Below are 15858 nucleotides of genomic sequence, written 5' to 3' on the forward strand. Positions count from 1 at the left end.
AACAGCATGAGACATCGTTGTCAAGCTGTAATTGATGCTCAAGGGCACATGACAAGTTATTGAGACACTGACACCACCACTGTTGTTGGCTTTTGTTTCCCTAAATTGTTTGAGATGAGGAAATCACCATTACATGCTTCATGCTTAAATGCCCTACTTTCATGGTATAATGTCACTGTAGCATAAACTTTTTACATTTTCCATAAATTTCACCTGAAAGCCAAATATCCCTAACTTTTTGTGAGTAGTGTAGAAACAGAATGTGATGATTTGCAAAACAATTTCAAATTGTGGCAAAAGCTTTATTTGTGGCTGCAGCGACAAACTGTGTTCACAGACGAGGCTTTTTGGAAGTGTCCCTGAGCCCATGCAGGGACGTCCACTACAGAATCTTGTCTGTTTGAATGAATGAAATCCCCAAATTATTTGCAGTTTTACGTTCAGAAACATTATTCTGAACTTGTTGAGCTGTTTTCCAGCGCAGGCTGTCACAGAGCGGTGGACCCCTCCCCATCTTTACCTCAGACAGACTTTTTGTACCCAGTCATGTCACTCACCTGCTGCCACTGAACCTCATTAACTGTGAGATGTTCCAGCAGCTGTTTTCTCTCAGCATTTCACAGCTTTTCCAGCCTTTTGTTGCCACTGTCCCAACGTTTGTGAAATGAGCTGCTGGCATCAAAATCTAAATGAGGATATAATTATAGAAAAACAAAACATTTGGTGTGTTGTCTTTGTGCCATTTTCAGCTGAATATGGTGTTTCAGCTTTTGTAAATGCACGGCGTCCCACCTCTTTTGGAAACAGGGATGCTGTTGACACGAGTCATGCCTTTAAAAATGTCAACAGAAATATTTCGACATAAATATTTATTCACAGTTCTGATGTTAATCTGTTACATGACGCTTCAACACGGTCAAGATGTTTTTTGCTTTTGTTTGAGTTAAATCAACATGTGTAAGAGCAGTGTTCGACTGTGGTGCAGTTCAGTGTTGGAACTATTTTGCATTTTTACTTGTGTGTTAAGAAGGCTGATACATGTGGACTGTTTCTGTTTTGTTTTTTCTACAAATGTTAAAATATTTTTGAATAAATACCTGGATGAGGGAACATGGTTTTCTGTTTCAAGATTTTTTTTTATGACTCACATTATTTTGTATCTATTGGTTTACAGGTCAGTAACATCCATATAACACATTTTGCAAGTGTTAACACAGAAGTGTTTAAAATAAGATGTCAACAGTCCACACTGAGAAACTGTGCTGCTGCACATCCAGTGCAGGTTTGAACCACTGGGGGGAGCTCCTGAGCACATTTACTCACTGTGACGTCACTGAAATCACTTTGACTTGTTTGTTGTTGATATTTTGATCAGGACTCTTTTCAGTCCCAGAGCAGCCACACAGAGCCAAAGAACAATAAGACACTACTGCATCCACACACACTCCACAGTGTCTGATCTGTAGCTGACAGTGACCTCTGACCTCCCACAGAATCAACACATTTCTGCACATTACATCCCATTAAGCTGCAGAACATTGAACAAGATGTGAGCAGCAGCAGCTTTCAGACTCCTTTCATATGCGAACAGAGCTCAGAAAGCAAAATAAAGGCCCGCATGTCATGTCTCCTCATCCTCCTCCACAGGCTCACATGAGATCAGCTTAGTTTCGCTTTCGTTCATAACCTCAGTGGCTCAGTTTGACCGAGTTACAAGTGACGTCATGTACGCACTGAATTCTCATTGGCTCAGATGGTGTGAGCGTCTCTCCATGTTTAGTCCTCATTTCACTCTCAATCGTCGATCTGGACGGAGCTCGTGAGTTTGTCCTGAAGACGAAAAGTCAGTCGTTTTTCTGTCGAAGCTTCAGAAGCGACAGTTCACAATGAGGACGTTGGTTTTTGTGCTTCTGCTGGGAACAGGTCTACATGGGGCGGCGGCAGGTGAGTGAAGACTTTTTCAAGTCAGCTGATTGTTCAAGAAAAAAGGCTTCGTGTCTTTATATTCTGTGTCTGTGAATTGAAGCTTGTCTCTCCTGCAGATAAAAAAATGTTTCGTTTTGTGTGTTTTTCCTTTGATTCGGGCCATTATTCCAGACTATCAGGAGGATCGATCCGGTTTCGATCTTCATGCTAAAATGCAGCAGACACGCAGCGCAAAACAGTCGTTTGTTGAGCGGAAGTGGAGCCAAAAGCGCACTTCTCCATTTGCGCCTTTAAGTTGTTCATGACCGTTTTCTAGAAGAAGTGTGTCGTCGTTCCTTCAGTGCTGTTAATCCTGAATCCTAATCCTGACTAATCATATTTGTGTCAGTTTGTTCCTTCTTTCTCGTGAAGAAACATGAGTTGATGATGGAGGAACGCTGGAGTTTAACAAAGGATGTTAGAGAGAAGAAAAGACTGCTTTTAATCCAGGATAGAAGTGACACTTATAGAAAATGTACAGAATGACTACATGAGAGATAAAAGGAGAAATATTCCTGAAGAGGTCTTTGTGAAATATGGAGCTGTGTCCATGAACATTTCATGGGATTGTCATCAAATCCAGAAGATTTGGTTTTGTGCAAAATGTTGATGATCAAAGATTTCTGGCTGTTAAACTGAGAGATCATTCTTCAGCTTCCATCAGTCAAGATATGTGACAGTGAGCTGCACCAGGGTCAGATCTTTATGTCCTGCTGCTTTATTAGACGTGGACGTCCAACAGACGTCTGTCTGTCAGTGAAAGTCAGGGACAGACTGCATGAAGTGAATGTGCGACTCCTCTGACGTCTCATTTCACAATAAAGACGTGTTTTCAAGAGCAGATGGTCAGAAATATGAAAGAGTTTGTGGAGCCAAATCTTTCTTTCTGAGTGTGTTTGTGTGTTTGTTGACTGCACAGCAGAGATGATGAGGATGTCTTGAATGCGCTGTAGTTCTTTTTGATTGTGTGTGCAGGAAAATAAGGTTTTTCAGTGATGAACAAAAGTGAAACTCTGAAAACTGAAATCATGACATGAAGTTTTTCTTACAGTGACTCACTCTATGAAGTATTTCTACACTGCTTCTTCTGGAGTCCCAAACTTCCCAGAGTTTGTGACTGTTGGGATGGTTGATGACGTCCAGATCGATCACTATGACAGTAAGACCAAGAGAGCAGAACCCAAACAGGACTGGATGAACAGAGTCACAGCAGATGATCCACAGTACTGGGAGAGGGAGACTCAGATCTCTTCGGATACCCATCAGCTCTACAAATCCAACATTGAAGTTGCAAAGCAGCGCTTCAACCAAACTGGAGGTTTGTTTATTTTTCACTTTCTGCTGATAAAATGTTGTTTATATTTGAATCCTGTATTTTAGCAAACAGATGTTTCCACCCACACACACACACACACACACACACACACACACACACACACACACACACACACACACACACACACACACTGTGTGATGGAGGCTTTTCTTGGCTGAAACACAGTCACACTCAGACAGAAACATCACTGAGACTGAGAGTCCTGGATGCTGCTGTCCTCCACTGATCCAGTCTTTGTGTCCATCCCATAATAAGCAGCAGCTCCACTCCATTAGAGCTCAACAATCTGCTGGACTGCCCGCAGTCAGCTGCTCCACAATAACTCGACTGAAGGAAGCTGTTTATCACAGCAGTTTCCAACACACAGCTGATGGAGGAGCGTTAGCGCCTGGTTTCTTAAAGTACGGCGCGGGACTGGAAAAGGGACACAGGCTGCTTCTGCTGGGTCCCCATATGAGAGGAGGAGCAGTATGTTTGAATAAACACGTCTGACAGGACAACGTGGACATGTCTCATTCACATCAGAGACAGCACGTCTCCACTGTCCTGACCGCAGCGTGTCCATCCCATAATATACAGCAGAGCTCCAGATTAGATTAGATTCACTCTGCTGACCGCAGCGTGTCCATCCCATAATAAGCAGTACAGACAGTGCAGCAGTCTGCTGGTCAGGACTCCGGCTCAGTGTGTGTGTCCCTGCAGCTCACATGAAGACACACCACCTTCAACAGTGGAGATCAGCTGTTGGTCTCAGTGGACTCAGTGTGGTCAAAGGACAAAGAGGACATGAAGTGTGTTAGGATCTCACTCTGTGTCCCAGCAGTCTCTGCCTCTCCGTCTGTGTGGAAGACGTCCACGCCGTCCACGCGATGATTGGCTGCGAGTGGCTTCGGTGGAGCCAATGACAGCAGGAGGTGTAGATCGTCTGTTTTGGCGTCTGTGGATCAGTGTGTGTCTGTGGTGAAGATGTGATCTGGACTGGTGATCGATGACTGGGCTGTGATCTCACTCTGGGTCTCTGTCCTCTCTGTCTGTCTCTCTCTCAGGTGTCCACATTTACCAGAAGATTTACGGTTGTGAGTGGGACGATGAGACTGGAGAGGTTAATGGTTTTATGCAGTGGGGTTATGATGGAGAAGACTTCATGTCATTTGACCTGAAGACAGAGACGTTCATCGCAGCGAAACAACAAGCTGTCATCACCAAACACAAGCGGGATGAGAACAAAGCGGAGATAGCACAGAAGAAGCAATACTTCACCTGGATTTGTCCTGAGTGGCTGAAGAAGTATGTGGACTATGGGAGGACGTCTCTGCTGAGGACAGGTAGAATCACATGACCTGATGTCTCTTGTGTCTCTAAGCAGCAGGGACATTACAATAAATATGAAGGGACATACAGAGACCCACTTTGTCTCACTTCATGTCTCTTTCCCTCCATTTTCTCTCTCTGTGTCTTCTGTCTTTCTCTCACTCACTGTCCTCTTCATCCCTCTCTAATCTGTCTCACCCTCCTCACCTCTCTTCACCTGTCTTTGTCCTCCTCTGTCCCTCCTTCTTGTCTCAGCTACACTTCAGTCATGTTTCCTTTCATTGCAAACATATTTATAGTGTCTGCTGCTGAAGCATTTAAAGCAGATGACATCAAACAGGAATGATGATGTTAATATTCAGTAAATCCTCATGAAGACGCTCTAAAGTGTCTGTCTCTTGACTCTGCAGAGCGTCCCTCAGTGTCTCTCCTCCAGAAGACTCCCTCCTCTCCAGTCAGCTGCCACGCTTCAGGTTTCTACCCTGACAGAGCCACACTCATCTGGAGGAAAGATGGAGAGGAGCTTCATGAGGACGTGGAGCTCGGAGAGATCCTCCCCAACCACGACGGAACCTTCCAGGCGAGCGCTGACCTGAAAGCTTCAGCGTCTGAAGACTGGGGGAAGTACGAATGTGTGTTTCAGCTCTCTGGTGTGGAGGACATCGTCACCAAACTGGACAAAGCAGCCATCAGGAGCAATGAAAGTAAGACTGGGATCAGAAGTGATGAAGGCGGGAAACACACCTTTATTTTACTGTCAGCGTCCTGCACTTCATGTCTTTTTCTGTTTGTCTTTGCTGTCACTTTCTCTCATCGAGCAGTTTTTATAGAACATTTTAAGGCTTTGATTCATTTGAAATCAATGCACGCTGACAACAGATTTAAAGTTTTAAAGGAATCACCGTCACTTTTTATTTTTACTTTAATTAATACAAGAAATTCAATAATGAAATACACAAACAAACATTTAATCACATATTTTAATATAAGGTTGTTTTTTTATCACTTTCATGATTTATTTCAGTTTTTAAGTAACTGAGTTTTTTTCTTCAGACCATGTTTAACCATTTTAATGTGTATCCACAGTTCAGAGGTTTTCTGTATTGACCTCACTGCTGTCACTTTTAGAAGATAAGTGGATTATTTAATGACTGGATGAATGTTTGTGTCCATCAGTAAATCAGTCAGAACAAAGTTTGTGGGCCAAGTGTGCAGACAGTCAGAAAGGACTTTGAATCAGACTGTCAGAAGCTCTCATTGTGACCACAAACAACAGATAAGACAGAAAGCAGCACAGACACGCAGCTGAAAACGCTGGACGAGGATCAGCGAGCACAGATACAGTAATGATGTGGAGACGAGTGCAGATCAAAAGTGAAACGAACAACAGCAGCAGCACAAACAAACACACAGCGTCTGTATGCAGGATGGCGTCCTTTTGGCAGATGGACGTTCTCGTCTTCTAACCTGCTTCATCTGTTCAGGTTGTGACTGTTTGTTGTTGTTTTCTGCTCAACAGAGAATTCTGTTGTCATTCCCATCATCGTTGCAGTGGTTGTTCTCGCTCTCGTCGTCGTCGCCGCTCTTGGATTCGTGGTTTACAGAAAGAATAAAGGTGAGAGACTCAAACAGAGACAATCAGTTTTTCAGGGCTTTGATTTGGATGCTTTTATCACAAAGCTCAACTGGCCGAGCATCAAAATGTGCTTCAGACAGCAGGAAGCGCTGCGAGGCTCAGAGCCACAGTGTGGTGATCATGTGACTACAGCGTGAAGATGTCAGGAGAGGTGACGGCAGCAGAAATAACAGCAGATGTGAACAAAAGGTGGACGGGATTTATTGAGGAGCTGGAAAGAAGCTGACAGAGTTTTCAACTGGAAGCACGTGAATAATTTGTCTTTTCTTCTCGTTTCAGACAAATGGCCTCCATCTTGTAAGTGAACTCTTTTTCTTGTGTTTCCTCTGCGCTGACACACTCTCTGTAGATGAAAAGGCCTTTCTGGATCTTGTGCTGACCAGCTTTTGTGGCAGTGTTAGCTGTTTGTTAAACTCAGTGTCAGTTGACAGCAGGATGAGGGCTAACGACGTCTCTCTGACCTTCCAGCTGTGATCAACCCTGAGGTCATGGAGCAACTGAACCCACGAGCCTGAAAGACAAAGACAGCAGCAGCAGCCTGAACACAGTGAGTCGCTTCATGTGGGACATGAATTTCACAGCTGCTGTTCAACAAAGCTGCCTTAAACTTTGTGGAGAAGAACTTTGTGTCGTTGTTTCTTTCTTCACTGTCAGACTTGTGTGACTCTTTCCAAAGGAAATATTTGACTTTCAGCTGTTTTCTATCAAGTGAAATGAGATTATTGAGAGAAAGGTGTGTAGTGTGTACTACCTTAATTTGATGTTGCATTCATTGATAAAATGTCGGGGCACCACCTTCCTCAACTAAGAACGACTGCAGAAATTAACTGCTATAACGCTGATAAATACTAACGAATGAACTAACAGTAAGCCAGTCTGATAACCTGAAGTGTAAATTCTGGATACAGGGATCGTAGATATTCAGTTCAAAAGGACACCGTCTAACCAGGACTTAAATCAAAATATCATTTATTAAGCAGAATTGTGGATAATGGGTGATGTACCATGAATAATAACACAGAAGATGGGAGGTGATCTGACAGAACACACAAGAAACTTATGGCAAAACAATGGTAAATGAATTGGCGATAGTGAGAGGCAGTCGAAAGGGAATAATGGGGACGCGAACGCAGAGTTAAGGGAAAGAACGATTAATGGAGAGAATTTGGACAAATTGACCTAATCTTAACCTCACGGACCAACTCTTATTCAAACCCGCTTAGCGTGCCTACTTGGTTGCTGGCGTCCCGTTGTGCTCTGCTCCGAACTGGCTCGAAGGCGTTCCAGATGTTCGTCCGCGGCTCGATCTACTTGGTGATCTGGTGGAAGGCCCAGGCCTCCAAGATGACGAGCTGGTGCTGAACGGGGCGTCTCTGGAACTGATTCGGCGGTCGGTTACAGATGATGGACTGCTCCGGATGGTTGTGAACCGGACCAAGGATCAACAGCTGGCCGCAGGGTTTGGTTCGGTTGAGTCCGTGACGGATTATTTTAGACTGATAGTACAAATTAAGAGTCTCTTCGATGGCCGGTCGAAGAAGGCTACAAAATTAGTATTACTTGCCTAAATTTACTGATGAAAAACAAAACAAAACGTTTGGCTAAAGAGGAAGTTAACTTTGAAGCTTACAGCAAATTATAAGAATACGTCTTCTGAAGATAATTTACGCTACTCGGAATGGCTTGGAGTAGCTTGAAGACGAAAACTTAAGGAGCAAAACGACTGTGCAAAACTTAAGACAAAGAAGTAAGGAAAAGAACTCAGCTGAGGGTAACTAGACGTGAAAAAGAAAACAAAAGAACTACAAAACTAACTAACTAACTAACACAAACTTAGACGGAACTGAGTAACGCGCACTACGCGCTGTTTTTAAAGGTCGCTCCGGGGCGTGTCGAAAGGCAGGCCATCAAATCACGTGAGACTCTTTGTGACGCGCGGTGTAATCTCGCCTCATGGAGCTGAACTAATCAATGAATCATATGAGGGGCTCATCTGCTTCTCACTATGGTCAATCACTTATAATTTCATTGACCAATTTTCAATGGCATTTCAACATTGTTCACAGCATGCATTAGACACTTTCTATGGTTGGGTGAAAACATTAAATGATAATCATGGTACAGTTTTATCCTAACAGGTATAATAACTCAATGAATAACGAATACAAAAATAAAGGTAGGAATAAAGAGAGGCAGATTATATTTGTCAAAATGATTATCACGATTATGGTTACTTATCGATAAATGTGCCAAGTCAAGCATATTCAATCTGATGGTTAGGAAACTCTGGATGGCAGTATGGTTTTGTGGTGACAATTCATACAAACTTTTATAAAACCGTTAAAATCAAAACTTGGTCATACTTCAGGTCAGAGATACGGGAAAAACATCAATATTATGCGTACCCTGAGTCCTGCAAGTTGAAAACATGAAAAGTTAAGTTTAACATAAAAGTCTGGTTATCTTGGAGTGTTGAGGAAAATCACACAAGCATACACAAGTTGCCTCAATGGATGTCCGGTTTCCGACCCATCAGCATTTACTGATGTTTGTGGATGTTCCTCTGGAGCCTGGCGTTTGTCTCTCCAGACGGTTGTATTGTCTTGATCTCTCTTGGGGCTATCAGGAGAGAATTAGCATTGCCATGAGAAACATAGTGAGGAGAAGGTGAAGAGAAGGCCACCTTTGATGTTGAGGTGTATGTGTCCCTGGCTTCCCTGAAAAGAAAACATGGAGGAGATGTCTCTTGTCCAGACATCTTGTCTCTCTTCGAAATCAGATTGCATTATAGGTAAACCAGATGGTTTATAATTCAATCAGTTGGCGGGTTTACACCTCCATTTCCCTTGAGTATCACCAGAAAAGGAGGGAAAGAAGGGGTCAGTTAAAGGCCGGTTCTGCTACAGGTGCTTTCAGAAAGCTTCACATCAGCAGCTCAGATAAAGAGTCACATTAAAAAGTCAAATATGAACCTTCAGACAAACAGGGAGTCCAGTTTGTCAGACTGCTGCTGAACATGGTGCTATAGTAGGTAAATACTTGGCTCACACGATGTTCACACTTCAGTCAATCAGGATATTTTAAGTCTAAATGATTCAACAAAAATGTGGCTTTGTGGAATTGAACTCATTTCAACATTTACGCTCAATGATTTTGCTTCTGTTTGATGGATTTAATGTTTTTCTTTTTGTCTCTTTAGCTTCATGGAGAAATGTTCCAACAAGGAGCGCTGCCGCCACATTGTCCTCCATGAGCTGGGATCTGATTGGTCGTTCATCGTCACGTCACAAAGCAGAGAATCAGGGTTGGGAATGGAGCAGTCGATGCTGATTGATGGAATCCAAAGAAAAGACATTTGAACATATTATCAAACGTGAATGGTGACGTTAAATGATTTGGACGCTTTTGTTTCAAAGTGGAATTTTCCTCTGATCAAACATTTGCTTCAGACAATATTCAAGACCCTGAACGCATCACAGCACTCTTCATCCATCATCAAGATGTGTTCATCTCCAACAAATCAAGCAGAGTTCACTTTCATACTCAAGGTGTTGGGCTTTCCTGCTCCAATCAATGATGGTCTGTAAATATACAGAGATACACACACACACACACACACACACACACACACACACACACACACACACACACACACACACACACACACACACACAGATTCATGCATCCCCATCTTCATATAATGAGGTGATTTGATGACATAAACCTTGAAAGGCGTTCTTTGGCTCTCTGCTTGTTTTCCATCCTGTGAGTTCCAGAAATTGTTTCATCATGGTTTATTTAACAGCATGAAAAAAATTACTTCCACTTGTGCAAATTTTCAGGCTTGTGTATTCCTTTACAAGTTCAATAATTTAAAGATTTAGTTTAGATTTTAAGCAGGTTGAAAAATAATTTAAGTCTTTAAGGTTTTAGTATTTGAATCAGGAGTTTGTTTAGCCAACTTTCTTGAGAGGTGGGATTTTTTGAAGTTTCTCAGCACATTGAAATTATTACTGCTTGTATTTAGGGACAGGGGACATTTTTTCCTTTAGTTTTAAAGCTACAAATAAATTTAACAGTGAGAAATCATATGTTGTGTTGCTTTTAAATAAAGTCCCAAATGTTCCAAATTTCTGTCTCTTGTGCTTTTATATATATCCCTCCATCCTCTGTCACTGCAGCTACAGTTATGAGTATTTACTGTTGTCATAAAACAAAATGAGTGTGACTGACCTTTGGACTAAAGAGCACGAACAACAAAATTAGGTGGGAAAACCTGTGCTGCTGTCAAAGCTCTTAAACACATGCTCTTTCTTTGTTGGCATGACAGGCGTGTCGGCTTGTTCCTGAAAAATGGAGGAAAAATGACACTAATGTTTAAAACCTCTGGTTCATGTTTTCTTATATGTCTCGTGTGTGTGTAGCCTATATTTTATCAGTGTGTGTAAGAGACTTCTGCTCAGCTCCTCTTCACTGTGCACAACCTGTTGCGCTGAAATCTGCCCAGCAACTGATGACATTACAGCTGTGGCTCCTCCAAATCAACTCTATTTTTCTAACCGGATCTAACCGGTTATACCTACAGCATAAAATAATCCAGACTATGGGTCGGTTACCGGTTTCAAGGTACACCATGGTATGAAAAAGTCACAGTTTCAAAACCACTTAAATTTTCCATCATACCGTTGCTGCGGTATGAGCGGGGTTTTTTTATGTGACGTCTCATCAGAGAGAAAGTGGAGGTCCCTCGGGTCTTGTGCGAGCTGACATGTTCACCTGTCTCACTACTCCACCTGTCCTTCGTTAAAGGAGTCACACAGCACACACACCTGCTGTGCAAAAAAAGACGAGCACACCCAGGAAGTGAAGAAAGGGCACAGAAACGTCGTCCAGACTGAACTCTGTGTGTGTGTGTGTGTGTGTGTGTGGGGGGGGGGGGGGGGGGGGGGGGGGGGGGGGTGTTATTGCTTATCACAGGGCGCCATCTACCTGTGAAACTGGAGAACTTCTCATTGTACACTTTGGCCTTTTCAATCAGCATTTGATTTGAAGTTTTGTTAAAGGCGTTGTCTTTCCAATTATTTTCTTTACTTTTAAACATACTATAGATTATATACTGTTTAATTTCTATAATTTCTTTTGACGTCGCTCTTTGATCATCACCGCTTTATTTTGAAACGAAGACCGGAAATAGTGTTTTTCCTGGCTCACTTGGCGGACTCGGTGTACGTGAAAGTGAAAGTAAAATGAGTTGAAGGGGAAAACCAGAGACCTGAAGTCATTTGTTGGGCAGATTTTTGCACACCTGACAGCAGAGAGAAGACCATCAGTCATGAGTAACTTCTCGACGATCTACAAACTGTCCCTGGTTGCAGTTATCTGCTTCATCCACGGTAACGTTAAGCGAATATCGGTCCATTTTTAAATGCCTGTCCATACTTAAGCTCTGCTACGGTTTGCTGCGGCTACATCCACCAAACAGAGTACTTTCACGCATTGTGCAGTCTGTCTGTAGCCTGGATGCGTGTTTTTTCGTGTAACCGAACTCAAAAGTTCGAAAAACAGTTGTGTACTATCATTCCGCGATGAAGGGTCACAGTTTACAAAACAGCTCCAACTTTAACTGTAAATTTCAGGCTACTAGATACTGTAACCTGGTATATTTCGGAAACATGTACGCCGAATTTAGCATAGCATTCAGCCAAGTAATAAAATATCCAAAGTAATTTCCTAGTCACTTATATTTTTCAGCTTTGACGTGGACTTCTTTAATTATGGTATTTTTCTAAATGGAGTTTGGTGGGAAGCGTTCGTGGCGCCCTCTTGTGGTCGAAACTGTTCCACCTGGTGGCGCAAGAGCGTCAACCGTCACAAGAAAGTCCAACACCGAGGGGAAGCAAAAGCGAAAATTTAGGCTGGAGTCTTGCTCAAAGTCCAAACTCGCAAGTCATTATTTCATCTGTATTTTGTATTTCCCACGACCGTAACTATGAAAACAACACCTGCCTTATTTAACATGCTACATCAGATTAATCCTGTAATAGCTTTGGAAGGACACTGAACACAGAAATGGGCTCAGAGTATATCTGAATAAAGTGTAATTGTGCTTTATTTTGAATTCATTGTTAATGTGCTGTTATACCTCCTGTCTGAAGCCTGCAGCAGCAGCAGCAGCTGTCCAGTGTTGGAGTGCTGGTTTGTGCAGGAGAAGACCGGACGAGGAGGAGGTCTAACAGCAGCCACAAGCCAGGAAAAGTCCCTGCTTCACATCAGAACCGAGGCGCTCGGCCACAGCGCGGAGTCCCAGAAGGCTCCGTCCGACATCAGCCCCGACAGAGTCTACTTCATCACCGGTGAGTTCAGAGCGGCACTGAACACTGAGCTGAGCAGCGTCCTCTTCACCGAGCCTCGATCCAGGCTGTGCTTTCTCTGCTTTCTCTGCATCTTTACTGGTTCACTTGTTCTCTGAAAGATTTGTCTTTAAGGTTCCTTTGTCAGACATTTCATTAATAATCTCGACACCTGTTCAGTTTACATCATTTGTCTTTCCATGACTCATATTTGAATGTCTGCTCCCTGATTGGCTGATTTCAGATTCGTTTTTAAGCAGGCCTGACGGCTGTTGCTGCCTCTCATCCCTCTTCAGAAGCTAACTTTCTCCTCCTTTCTCCTCTTTCTTCAGATCCAGCTGGCACTCTCTGCCACCCCTCACTGAACCCCCCCAAAGGCTCTGTCACGAAGCCCCAGTGTGAGATCAACCCCTTCCTGCCGCACCACTCCACCCTCAAATGGGTTGCCCCGCTCACAGACTCCGCCTTTAGCCCCATATACCTGCAAGCTGATTGGTTTTCAGCTGCCCATCAGGGCCTCGACAAGCAGCTGACCGTTTCCAGTATCACCCGTGCTCCCACAGCATCCAAAGAGCACCATGGTAATGTTTTTTCCCACAATTCAGATGTTCAGAAAATTCAGAATGGTATCTGTGGTGGTTCGACTCTCCTCTGTTTCCTCAGTCATCCTGAGCGTGACCAGTAAAACGGTCTCGGTGCACGCCAGACTCGGGGAACCGGTGCTGCTGGACTGCGGCTTCTGGGCCGACCCTTCCTCGCCTCTGTCCGGCTTGGGCTTCGCCGTAGAGTGGCGCTACCAGTTCAGGGGCGACGGACGACTGGTCCTGGCTTACGACGGCAAGTCGGACCGCTTGGCCGATATGCTAGAGGAAGGGGCCACTCTGGACTTTGAGGGTTTGCACGAGAAGGGAAATGCGTCTTTGATCCTGCAGGAAGCTAAAGTGCGTCACTCCGGGATGTATATTTGTACCGTGTATCTGCCCTACCTGGTGGCTCAGGTGACGATGGAGCTTGAGATTGTCGGTGAGGAAACATTTGGTTCCATTTGTTGTGTGATTGGAGACAAACCTGCGTGCTTCATGCACAGAGCACATGGATGGATTTCACTGAGAAGCAGACTTTTAACTTTCTCTTATTGTCTTTCCTCTTTTCTTTCCTCCTCCATTCTTTTCACCCTTTACCCAGAGCCTCCATCCCTCTCCCTCCACCCGTCCCCTCTGCCCCTCGTCGTTCCCGGCCAGGCTTTGACCGTCCAGTGTGAGGCGTCCGGCTTTGCCCCCCTCTCCCTGGAGCTGAGCTGGGAGTTTAAAGGCGCTGATGGGAAGTCCAGGCCCCTGGGATCAGGCAGCGTAAGCGGCCACAGGCAGGCGTGGGATGGAACCTACAGCCAGAGCACCCGGCTGGAGCTTGACACCACCACGCTGGACCTGGGCAAAGGAGGGGAGCTCACCTGTGTGGCCGTCCATCCCGGAGGCACAAGACGGGCCAGCACGACCTTCAGTGTCATTGGTAACATGGAAGAATTTTGTTGTTTAAGGTTTCAGTATTAAAATGTCAAAGAACGACTAGAAGAACATCTTACATGAAGTTGAGTTGTCTACTTAAATTATCCCAGATGTTTCCAGCAGTGTTCAAACCCACAGAAATCTGTCATGTCATGTTATTGTCTGGATGTAGAGCCCCCTGGTGGCAGAAAGGACGTACTGCGCATTTAAGACTTGAATTGTGTCTTTTGTCTTGTCAGGGTTCAGTGCTCCGTCCATTGAGGACTCGATGGCAATGGTCGGTGTGGCGTTGGTGCTCTACGGTCTTATCAAGTTCGTCTCCTGGACCTTCACCAGCTCAGGTAGCAAATAATCCAGAAAGGATGAATGTAAATAATGTCTTTATTAATTCTCCAACCATTTCTTTATTTGAAGCTGCAAAAGGCTTGATGCTGTCTCACCATCCGAATACATCAAGATAAAATAAATGTACTTAAATACATTTGACAAAATGTAGATAGAAAAATAGATGCAGGATGGGATGAACGTGCTGTTTAAAGACAATACAGTAAGATATTTCTCTCTGATTTCTCTGACTTTCTGTCTTTTATTCCACTGTGTGCAGGCTCAGGTGCGGCTGATAAACAGGACAAGGTGATCTTACTTTTTCAAATACTAATATACAGAATGTGTGGTTGTGAATGTCTTGACATAAGTGCACTGTTATTCTAACCCTGGAGTTGCTCCTGGGTGTTTCGCGTGGCTCGTCTAAGTAATAACTTTCCTCTTCTTCCACTTACAGAAAGACAAATAAAGACGAGCAAACTGAGCTGCAGTGGAAGTGTGACACTCAACCAACAGACCTTTCTCTTTTGATATTCCGGCGGGTTTTCAGGGCTGAGCGCATTCAGACAGCTGTGCCAATTATTTTAAAGTATCAGTGTGTTAAAATCGGTTTAAACTTTTACCTTCAGCACCATTTTTTTCTCAGATCCAGCTTGATTGAGATCATTCAGTTCTGTGTCAGCTGTTGTTTTCACTGTTTTGCACAAACAGTAATAATGCTTGTAGACATGCTGTTGCGCTCGGGTACCAGGCAGCAATCATTTTCTGAAAACGGCTTCTGCTCGGCCTAAACATGCACATTGTGACCTTTCTTTTATCTTCCACTTTAAAGCAACGCGTCTCTTATATCGTATTGGCCTCCCACTGTTTACATACTGTTCCTTGTTGCAAACACTGGAAAAGGGTCAGAAAGTTGTGAAGGAATGATGTGATCTTTAATTTGGAGACGTGAGCGCGTCCTCATGATGCTCCCATACGTTCTCAATCTGGTTTTTGTAAATACAGATAATATAATGCCTGTATATTGTGACTCTTTTGTTATGTGTGTGCTTGTGTGTCACAGTAAGCGCCCCCATCACGTGTTGGCAATGCAAAATTAAGTTGACATGTTAATGTGAATGGTACAGGCAGAGCGGATAAATCTCCTGAAGGGAACATTAACAATTTGTAGCAGAATGTGAAAATTATGAACACAGTCTGCATTTTAATTGAAATAAACATATTTCTTTAATCTTGCTGTCCATAGTCTCCTGTCTCCTGTCAAACATGCTGGCCTGCCACCTTGTTGAAAAGTAACGTGAAAATGCAGTTATGATAATGGGGAAAAATATCTTCTTAAACTGATGTACAGTCTATGAAGTATTATAACAGAGTATAATTACTGTGGTGGTGTTTTTTTTTTTAGTGTAATAAAACAAAAAGTGACTGCAC

The 15858-nt window shown here is 43.6% G+C and overlaps 2 protein-coding genes across 3 annotated transcripts; both read left to right on the forward strand.

Annotated features, from left to right (window-relative positions):
- Positions 1 to 1785: 1785 nt before the first annotated feature.
- On the forward strand, positions 1786 to 10375 carry LOC139346128 (class I histocompatibility antigen, F10 alpha chain-like). 2 transcript variants are annotated; one of them, XM_070985058.1, is made up of 8 exons: positions 1786 to 1944; positions 3017 to 3283; positions 4348 to 4626; positions 5023 to 5316; positions 6132 to 6227; positions 6528 to 6545; positions 6717 to 6795; positions 9448 to 10375. In XM_070985058.1, exons 1-7 carry the CDS (start codon positions 1887 to 1889, stop codon positions 6761 to 6763), a joined length of 1059 nt encoding a protein of 352 aa, XP_070841159.1. In that variant the 5' UTR covers positions 1786 to 1886; the 3' UTR covers positions 6764 to 6795; positions 9448 to 10375. The 2 variants fall into 2 exon arrangements, with proteins under 2 accessions (XP_070841159.1, XP_070841160.1); XM_070985059.1 differs by lacking the exon at positions 6528 to 6545 and having other exon boundaries at positions 1798 to 1944; positions 9448 to 10196.
- Positions 10376 to 11474: 1099 nt separating this feature from the next.
- tapbp.1 (TAP binding protein (tapasin), tandem duplicate 1) lies at positions 11475 to 15656 on the forward strand. The gene is made up of 8 exons (XM_070985055.1): positions 11475 to 11641; positions 12404 to 12601; positions 12931 to 13179; positions 13262 to 13621; positions 13784 to 14107; positions 14343 to 14444; positions 14708 to 14736; positions 14885 to 15656. The coding sequence occupies exons 1-8, from the start codon at positions 11581 to 11583 to the stop codon at positions 14894 to 14896; spliced, it is 1335 nt and encodes a 444-aa protein (XP_070841156.1). The 5' UTR covers positions 11475 to 11580; the 3' UTR covers positions 14897 to 15656.
- Positions 15657 to 15858: the final 202 nt, after the last annotated feature.

Source organism: Chaetodon trifascialis, chromosome 17 (assembly GCF_039877785.1).
Source record: "Chaetodon trifascialis isolate fChaTrf1 chromosome 17, fChaTrf1.hap1, whole genome shotgun sequence".
Classification (NCBI taxonomy): Eukaryota; Metazoa; Chordata; class Actinopteri; order Chaetodontiformes; family Chaetodontidae; genus Chaetodon; species Chaetodon trifascialis.